Here is a 10275-nt window from a genome sequence, read left to right as displayed (position 1 = left end):
AAAAAAAAAAACATTTTGTTTCCCCCCCCCCCCCCCCAAGGGCCCCCCCCCCCCCCCACACGAAACAACACAATTCATTTGACAAATGTTCAGATAAATCATTTTATTTTAGTTTGGCCTAAAAGGTTTGCCAGACGTACTCTTTTCTCTTTACGTTAATGTTGCACGTTGAACAACTGACAAGTATGAAGCGGATTGAAGGAGAAATTGTCTCAAAAACTGCAATTGGACAAAAGGTGATGGAAGTGAAATGAATCGCTCATTCTCCCTCCGTGGGAATTCAATAAGCTGCCGCTCGGGTCCAGATGGTAACCGCTTCTGACATTTTACTCATCTGAATTTCAAGTGGAATCACAGGGAAGGCAGGGTTTGCTCCGAAAGGACAGGGGAGGGCTTGATGACGCTGGATGGAAGCGAACATGTGTCAGTAAGACCGATTCCAAGATTGCCACACTGGCGAGATGCTGCACAGCAGGTCTCTAAAGACAGGTAGACCTATGACAGAGTACAGCCTGTTCAAAATGTGGGGAAATCAACGGAGGCGGCATTATAGTGACTGGGAACGGCTGTCATGACGATACTTTATCGCGCAAATTAAAAGTATTTAATATCTTTGTATGTCTGTTTGTGGTTTTCCTGCATTCTGGTGCGGGAACTGACACAAATCCACTAGATCTCCCCCAGAGATCTACCGGGCGACTTGATGGGTTCACACTTCGCTTAGCTGATAAAAACAGATGAGAGCTCTCAGAGTGAGGTGGCAGAGGCCAAAGTGTTTCACTCGAATGGCCGGAGATGAAATGAAAGGTACAACAGATTGCGAGATATAGATGGATTTAAACCGTGCGTGGTTGGCCTTTGCTTCAGTGGACATGTTGTTTTTTCTTGGGAGGGTTTTCAGAGTTTGGCTGGAAAAGCCTCTGGTTGTTAGTGGAAAACGAGGTTTTGCTCTCTCGTTTCTGTGTGCCGAACCTGTTAATTCCCTGTTTAAAATACAAACCAGAAAATTGCTCAATCTTGTGAGAACATCAAGGAAATTTGCTGTTGCTGTTGGGGACTGAAAGGAGAAAGAAGCACGAAGTATGGCTAATTGAAGACGATGGAAGAGAACAATATGCTGCTCATTCTTTTCCAGCAGGAAAGCAAATGAGCATTTTTTTTTTTTTTCCAGAACATCAATAGTCTAATTATGCCTGAAGGTTATCAGTAGATAGACCACCACACTGCACAGGAGTGTTGCTGAAATAAACAGGAAAACGATGGTTTCTAAGCCACGATGGTAAAGATGATAAGAAAAATGACAGAAAAAGTAGAAAACAGGGTGTAGATCAATACATTGTAACAAATTGTAATCGGCAGTCACATGACTGCAACTAAGTGCATTTAGTAGACGTGGTTAAGGCTACTTGCTGGAGTGCAAACAAGCTTTTAGATTGAAGTAGAATAAATATTTTAGAGACCTTATCGTGTGTGTCCGATTGGAATTTTCCACGCCAACATCTCTCAGCTTTACAGGTTTTGTAATTTAAATGCTTTATTAATGTAACAGGTCAGAAAAAAAAATGAAACCGCTCAACATCAAAGCAACAACAGCTGCTTGTTTCAATCAGCATTTGAGGAATACGTTCTGCGGTCGAGGAAGTGTGTGGGGACACTTTCTTACAACCAATTTAGCATGTTAGCATGTCCACCCCACTATTGTCACAGTGACCTCATCTTCTGATGGCTACTTCCAGCAAGATAACGCGCCGTCGCACGATGCTCATATCATGTTAAGTTGCTTTCTTCAACATGACAGTGAGTTCACCGGGAGCCTCCACGGTCACCAGATCTCACCTTTGCGTTGTGCTGGAACGACAGAAGAGACAAATCTGCAGCTATTTAGTGATGCAGTCATGTTAGTTTGGACTGGAAATGCTGGGGAATTTCTCTCACACTTTGTTGGATTTGTGCTGCGAAGAAATTAAGCAGCTTGAAGACAAAGCAAGTTTGATTTCAAGACACGGGAGGAATTATTAGATTATGGAAGGAATTAGATTTCCTTTAATCTACCAAACCCAATCAATTTTCCCATCTCTGCCGAAAAAAATATATTCCCAGTGCATGATGCTGCCGCTACCGTTACTTATAGTGGGGGTGGTGTTGTGATGTGCATGGATAGTTTCTGAAAACTATCTATACATTTCCTTCCAATTCACATAAAATATCCAGTTACATAAAATCCCAATCAAATGCTATGGTACCCACGATTCTTACAAAATATATGAAAGTCTTGCACCGTACTTTGTCCTCAAGCATCGCAATTCAGATTTCTACTTTAGGGTGTTTCTGTGTACAATGAAATTACAGTGGACTTGCACAGCAACAGAAAAGATTTATTTAAAGACCAGAGCTTCGGACTCCCAGGTGGATGGCTTGTTTGATGACTTAGGGAAAACAGTCAAGTCCCACAGCTGTGTGTGGGAAGGATAGGAAAGACTTGTAACCCCGGTGGATCCATCCTGCCCGTAAAGAAGAGCTTTGAGGTTTTTCCTCCCACTGACAGGTTTAATAACTGCCCCGGTGTGACCTTTTGGCAGAGCAGGATGGAGCTCTGGGGCAGGAGAGAAGGAGTTGTGGGTTTCCATCAAACAAATCACAAGAAAAGAAAATTGTGTTTACAACAAATGGCCACTTTAGTTTACCCATCCCAGAAATAACGTCACATTCACTGGCTGTAATCGTATACGATAATTCAATAATTGCAATGTTACCATTTTGACCCCAACCGTCTCAGAGATTTAACATCTCTGATGTTTACATAAACTTTCAACTATTCAGAAGCAGAAGAATAAAGTCATAAAGCCATCTGATTTCACACTAAATAGGTTTTTTTTTTTTTCATTTTTTAATCTCAGTTCCCAAAAGCCTCAAACAATGCCCACCTACACCAAGTCACTAGTTTTATTGCTCTGTGTTGTGATATGACTTGTTGATAATACAGCTTGAAAATTCCTGCAATGGGGTTTTCCCCTAAGTCATGAGCTGCTGTTTTAGTTTCACTTGCTGGGTTTGCAATTAATCCATAATAGAAGGTGTGTTCACACACATACACAAAACCTTTTTTAAAATTTTGAGTTACACACAGCGGTGTATCTGAAAAATAAATAAATCATACAGAGTAGACCAGAGAGTAGAATAGAGTTTCTTCTGAATAGAAAACTGAGAAAATATTACAAAGTTGTTTGCAATAATTATATTAAAAAAAAAAAAACAACAACAACAATCAAGCAAAACTTTATAACAATTTTAAAAAATGGACCATATGAACTTTAATGAATCAACAATGCTCTCGGGGCCGTTTGAGTCAGTTTTCCCTTTTGATTTTCCATTGTGGTTTTATTCCTGTGAGAGTTTCTTTTAGCAAGAACGTTTGCATCCCTGATGCGCCAGCGTCACGGTTAGTTTATCCTAAAGTCAGTTTCTGCTCTGGTCCCAAACAGAACGTTGTGTCACGCTCTATGAGATGGATTTTAATTATACTTGTGTGAATTTATTGTTCTTTGGAGACTCATAAACGATCCTAACACAAGAAGTCCCACGGCTGACAAACGTCGTCCAAACTTTCGACAGGTAGGTAAAGATGAGGGATGTGTTTAAGATCAGCTTAAGCTTTTTAAGAAAACTGTACACTTGAGAAATACAAGTGTTGATATTATTGAAAAATGAATGTATTTCACTAAATCAATTCACAAAGATTAGCTATAATATAGATTAAGCACAAACTGATGTTTGTTAATTACTTAGAGCCAAAGCACAAAACTGAAGGTAATAATATGACATCACAACAACAAAAGAACAATACAAAAATATGAAAAATATTATAAGTGCCTCATTTTACAGAAGTACATATATCCAATTGCATTACTACTGAAGATAGTTGATACTCTGATATTAACCAGTGTCATAAATGCGCAGTGCCATCTTGTTAACGTCCAAACATAAAATCACCATGGCAACCAAAGCGACTAATGAAATCTCTCAAGAGTTTCAAGTCGAAGCTCTTCCCATCCGACGAGAGACAACAGAAAACACTCCACCTGCCCCACAAGAAGACAGAGCAGAGCGGTCACATGGAGGGACGGCTCAGGAGAGGACGCGTCTTTCGCCGTATTGATTCATACGTTCCTTCTAGACATGGCAGCCATCACAGTCAGTTAAGGGAGATGCATTCCTGCCCCTCTCATGGGCATCACTGTGACATTTTCAGTCGTCACATGAAAGCAGCTGCTCTCCTAAGTGGAAGGGCTTTACCTCCACTTAGGAAAAGTGAAGCGATTTAAGAGACTGTGGTTCAGTGGGAAGAGCAGGAGTCTTTAGACCGGAAAGTCGTAGGTTCGACTTCATGTTCCGTTTGTCAGATGTGACTAGAAAACAACGAGGTAAATTCAACCCATTTATCTAAAGCATCAGAAAATTATGGGGTCGATATTTAAAGAAAAGACATACATGAACATGGAATTAATACTACCTCTTATTGTTGGTCTGTGATTAGTGAAGCTGAACCGTCCGCATTGATCGACAATAAACATGGAGACAGAAAAAAATATGCATCCAAGGCAAAGAAAAGCTGATTTTTGTTTAGCTGACATGAATCCAAAAGATCTAAAATTGCACCAATTTACTGGACCACAGCCATTTATTTCACAATAAAGAGCCCAGAGTTCAAAATCCTAATGAATCGACACATTGCTTAATTGTTCCTGAATGTGCATTTTTAATGAATAAAGTCATAAATAATTGATCAAACGCATAGTTAATTCAGTGGTTTATAAAATCAGAACTGCTCATTTTACCCAGAGCAAACATAATCTGCTCCTGGACCTGTGCTGCATTGCTCCATGGATTTATTTTGTCTGCCACTGATTGTTCATCACAGAGTCGCAGAGCGGGGGCTACCTTTGATTTGTTTCGGATCATTTCTTTGATCCACTTCTTGCAGAAAAACACGAGCTCGCCGCTTTTATTGTAGGAAAATAAAAGGAGGTGTGGATTGTTTGGACCAGACGGAGGTAAAAGATGAATACTAGTGTATTAAACGTCAAATTAATCAAACACACACACACACACACACACACACACACGTGCCATTATTTAGTTTATTTTCAAATTATGTTTCACGCTACATGTTCTTATACTAATGTCTCCCGGTTCAATTGGATTCACAAAACAGAAGAGGACGGACAAATTGCAAAAAATAAAAAAATAAAAAAATTGCAGCAACTATAATCATGGTCATTGTGCAACAAACCAACAGTTTATGTCTGAAATACGTTATTTAGTTTTGGTGCAAAAAAAATGAAACTGCAGAATATCAAAATATGCATTAATACCATTGTCAAAAGAAGGCAATAAAATCTGAATTAACATTTGCCACAAGCTGCTCCTGCTGGATTAAACCACATTTAAAATTTTGCAAAATAAATTGCTAGAATAAAACACAACGCAAAAGATTTTTAACACTTATGGTTTATTTTGATATAGTTTCAGCGCATAATGTGAAACTGGTATTCTGCACAAACGCCTAAAAAAAGCACCAAACAATTAATGAAGACAAAAGAATAACAGTTAAAAACAATAATTTTTGTTTTCAAAAATAAAACTGCCCAAAAAGACGATAACGGGACCTTAGGCAGAGAGCCTTGCCAAAGTAGATAAAATATACGGACAACGATTGTAATCAAACAGCCAGACACATGCAGCAGACATATTTGGCTGTTTGTTTAGTCTGAGCGATCCAGTCTGAGTCCAAAGCTAAATGGACCTGAGAAGCCCCCCTCCCCCTCCCCAAAACAAACAAAAGCAACCCTCAAATGCATAAACATCCAACAGAAGATTGACGTTTGGTAACAGGCAAAAATCAAACTGAACCCACAAACAATAAAACATGTAAATCGATCCGGCCAAGAACGAACTCGGAGGAACCGTCGGGCAGGGAAACAGCTGTAAACAGCAATTTCAAACAAATGAGACAAATGAAATGGAATGAATGCAAACCGGGCAGCAGACAGACGTAGGTAGAGACTGAAATGCAGATAGTCCCCCCATGAACGCTGACTGAATCTCTTTGTTATTCTGACATCATCACCGAGGCTATAATTGTGCACCAGACCCATAACTCACGCGTGAAACATTCATTTTTTTAATCCCCTTCAGGTGCTTCACAAACGTCTCCATCTGTTGCTTCTTCGTCTTCCAGGAGCCACGTCGTGAACTCGGGAGAATGCAAATAAGACTTTGTTCGCTGCACTGTGCTTTGTCATCCGGTGTAAAGACAAAAAATATGAGAAGACAGCTTTGCAATGCAAATTTTGTAAAGGACAGATAAAAGAACAAGCACAGGTCTTGTTGGTATCCATGCATCAGCTCAGACAGAAACAGCAGGAGAGCGGTAGGTGCAAGCACCCGCGGTCGGATCACATTATCCATGAAGTAACTACAAAACACCAAGTAGTTGGGATTCTTTGCATATGCCGCACCTTCAGCTGGTTACATCCCAAAAAGGTCAGGCTGTTATTACAGATGATGCTAAGCTATGGGAGGGCAAGGAATTCATAAAGATTCATGAATATCAGGTGTGCTGGAGATAAATTACCCCCTACGTATGGAATAAATCCCAATCATCAACATTAAGAATTTCAGAAAGTGTGCGATCTTCTTCGGAAATATCCGGGCAACGACATACAGTAAATGTGAACTCGGCTGGAGAAAAGCAGATGTGTTACAGGAGGGGAAAAAAAAAGAAAAACAACAACCAGCAGAACTCCCTTCTCAAGCCACATGGGTACTTTCTAGAAGTGAGGACAAAGATGGGGGGGGGGGGGGGGCCTCTAATTCAGATAATGACACTGATGCAAGGGAACATGCATTGGAGGTGAGGACGGCGAGGGGATGAGGGAATGAGACAGCGGAGGGCTCAGGAGCCTCTGAGGAGTGGTGGTGTCAGGGGAGATAGAGGGAGGTAGCCAGCGATTCGCTGCCAAAGGGGGGAAGGAGAGAAGAGGAGGGGGGGAAACAGAGGAGAGGGCAAGAGAGAGAAAAATAAAGACTGTTTGTTGGATTCAACCATTTCCAGTGGCAGCAAATGTTTAAATTAAAAAGGTCAAAACAATATTGCAACAAAATTGAAAAAAAAAAAAACTATCCTTTTTTTTTGTATCATAACTGATAACATCAGATGTTTAAGGTTATTTTTTTATGATTTAGGCATTTGTGATCATGTCTGATCACTCTTTTTTTTTTTTAAGATAACGATTCAACCAGGAGACATCCATGATTACGTCAGTCATTTTTATGTGGTTTCTCTGTTCTTTTTTGTTTTAAATCACAATTTATGCATCAGATAATTATGACTGTGTGTCATTTCTTTCATCGTCAATGAAACATTTGTGATGCAAGAAAAGTTTCATCAGCCATTTGCGTATAATGGCTTCCCAACCAGAAGATAATTAATTGTGTGTCTGAAAGCAACACATGGCAGAAATTCATATTTTAAAATCCATAAATTAAGCTTCTGTAAAGTGTCGCGAAAGATTTTTGTTTAAGCATTTAAAGATGTTTCCCATTATTTTCCTTTTTTGTTGTAATTCTAAATGATAATCCACATTTTACTCTTTTTTTTGTTGATGTAACTTTTATTTACAGACTCCATGAATTTAGACTTCTTGAACTTGGATCCACCACCAAAGGTCAGAGGACAAGTAAAACACAGAGTGTGATTTTGAGAAAAGTGCTGAGGTAGAGATCTAAAAAAAAATAAAAATAAAAATGGTAGGGTTGGTTTTATTGACATTATGTTTTTTTTTATTATTATTTTTTTTATGGAAGTATTTTAGATTGTCATGCTTAGGAATGCCCTCAGATGGAATTTCAATGCAAATGACTGAGTGTGTAGGAGCAGCTGCAGCTCAAATGTGATGCTGAGGAGAGTAAAGTGGAAGAGGGATGAAGACTGGGAGACAGAGGGAGGGATGTATGCACACGGGGCTCAGTGGGGAGATGGATACGGCTGTGCAGAGAGGTGGTGGGAGTTTGCACAAACAGTGAAACGACCAGCCGCGGCTCGTGCATCGGGGCGTCGGATGCAGCTGTGGTCTGCCGAAGGAACGCGGGGATTTATTCAGAACTAACTGCGAGGAGAGAACGACTTAACACGTGGGGCACAAAGAGGGGCGGGAGACTACGGCGGGAACAAAGGATAAGGCTGCAGAAGAGATAAGAGTGAAAGAAGAAGAGCCACAGGATAGGTGGGCAAACGTCAAAGCAGGTAAGGGCAACTTTTAAATGAGAGATAAAGCTGTGCTGGCATGCTTTAAGGGATGAGATGTAAAGACACCAAATAATTTGGGGGGTTTGTGAACAGCAAAATTGTGGGGAAAAATAAGCAATAAAAATTTTACGTTCAGGGAAAGACTCAAATAAAGCTGCAATGAACACACGATGTGAGGACATTTACCGTAATTCCTACTAATTTCCACCCTTTAACTTTCAGTTTGTCCAATAGCAGGGACAGTCATTCGTGTTCATGTGTCCATGGTCAATTAATGAATGTGCCACAATGCAACTCATCTGCAAGATGTTTTGCTTTGGTGACAGAAACATGGATTTGCATAACAGCAAGACATGAGAGTGCTGCTTTCTATTAGTGGCAGTAAGATTAATCTGCAGGAGGTTGGAGAGGAAGGGGGTGGGGGCGTTTCAACCAGTGACAACAAGGGCCCCACAGTGAGTTAGTGCTGTGATTAGTTGTTGGTGATGCAGAGTGAATAAACCATGAGGCTGTGACAACACGCATCGACAGACCAATGCACACTGTTTCACGTAGAAACTTCAGCTAAAACACATAAATGTACAGGTGGACGCATATCTGCTCAATGGTCTTTGCGTCATTAAGTTGTGCAAAATGGAGCAGCTGCTGACGCAACGGTGTTGACCAGGAGGTACGGGATCGATACCACATTCCTGTGCATTTGTTGGTGGAGACGCTGGAATGACTCTTGAGCTGCAGATTTCCCCCGAGGTTGTGTAACCACGCTCCCGTCAGACGCTGCCATCCAATGGTGAAGCTGAGCCATCCTGCACTGTGGTGCGAAGGGGAATGGCTTGTGAAGTCTTCGCACAACTTGAACTTTTTCATATTTGTCACGGTGCATACCGCAAGCTTCAGTGTTCAAAAGAAATTTTTTGAAAAGAAAGGCTTGTATTTCTTTTTAGGGGTATTCCCTTCACTGGAATACCCCTAAAAGGATAAGCAACCAATAATGCAATGTTTGGGCTGTAAGAGGAAATCCCCAGTTTTGGATAAGTCACGCAATCGTACATCTGCAAATCCTAGAAAGGTCGGTGGACAGGGTGGAGGAATTTGTCAACAGGATGACTTCACTGTAAAACCTTTGTAGATGGTTTAGGTTGGTTCTGCTGCCTTTAAAGTCAACTAGAAAACTAGAAAAAAAGTTAAAGAAATTAATCTAAACCATTTACTGCTGTAACATCTACCTTTGACAAACTGACACTTCTAAGTTGAAAATCTAAAACTTGCCAGATTTATCTAAAGAATAAAAGTTAGTGGACATAAAATAATGGTGCTGTGATGTTTTACTTTTAGTAATTCATTCAACAAATCAAACAAATAAGGAAGTGAGGCATTAACCGCATGGAGGTAATGCTCGAAGTTGGTGAGTCGCCGTGTGGAAAACACAACAAAACACGTAGAGGAGGGTGCTATGGGCAGATGAAACCAGAATGTCACTTTTTGGCGTACCTAGCTATGTCTGTTGTAAAACTAATCTCTGCACATCACTCCTATCATGAGACACGGTGATGACTTCATCAGTCTGTGTGAATGTTTCAGAAGGGGAAAAAAGAAGAGGCTGAAACAAAACGCACAGCTCACTTTTCAGATTTAAAGTTTTTCTTTTTCCTTCCACTTCCCAATTGATCTATCACTTAAAATCCTACTTGGAAATTCCTGATTGCGACATGACAAGACATGAAAATGTTCAAGGAGCACTCAACTTTTATAGAAAGAGAAATTTACGCGTATGCGCTTTTCACTCCTTTCCTCACGTTATCTGAGCAGCGCCGTCGACCTCCGTCTGTTGATCCGCAATGACTGTCCAGCTGAATGAGCTCCTCCTCATCTGCCTTACCGTCACACAGGGGTGAGCGAACTGCTGTTGAAACTCAATCACTTTTATTGTCCATTTCTCATTGACTGACCTCTTCTCTTCCCCCCCC

The 10275-nt window shown here is 40.6% G+C and overlaps 1 protein-coding gene across 1 annotated transcript in view; it reads left to right on the top strand.

Moving 5' to 3' along the window:
- The first annotated feature begins 7978 nt into the window (after positions 1-7978).
- Positions 7979-10275, top strand: part of gabrp (gamma-aminobutyric acid type A receptor subunit pi) — a 13970-nt gene continuing 11673 nt past the window's right edge. The window contains exons 1-2 of the mRNA XM_015018705.1: positions 7979-8305; positions 10118-10199. Of these exons, the coding sequence (XP_014874191.1) occupies positions 10147-10199 (53 nt within the window). The 5' untranslated portion in view covers positions 7979-8305; positions 10118-10146. The remainder of the gene's footprint in view (positions 8306-10117; positions 10200-10275) is intronic.

The sequence above is a fragment of the Poecilia latipinna genome, unplaced genomic scaffold (assembly GCF_001443285.1).
Source record: "Poecilia latipinna isolate Pla-1442-1.1 unplaced genomic scaffold, P_latipinna-1.0 Scaffold2308, whole genome shotgun sequence".
In the NCBI taxonomy this organism is placed as follows: domain Eukaryota; kingdom Metazoa; phylum Chordata; class Actinopteri; order Cyprinodontiformes; family Poeciliidae; genus Poecilia; species Poecilia latipinna.
The sequence above is the reverse complement of the archived record's forward strand: the minus strand, read 5'-3'. Positions and strand labels throughout refer to the sequence as shown.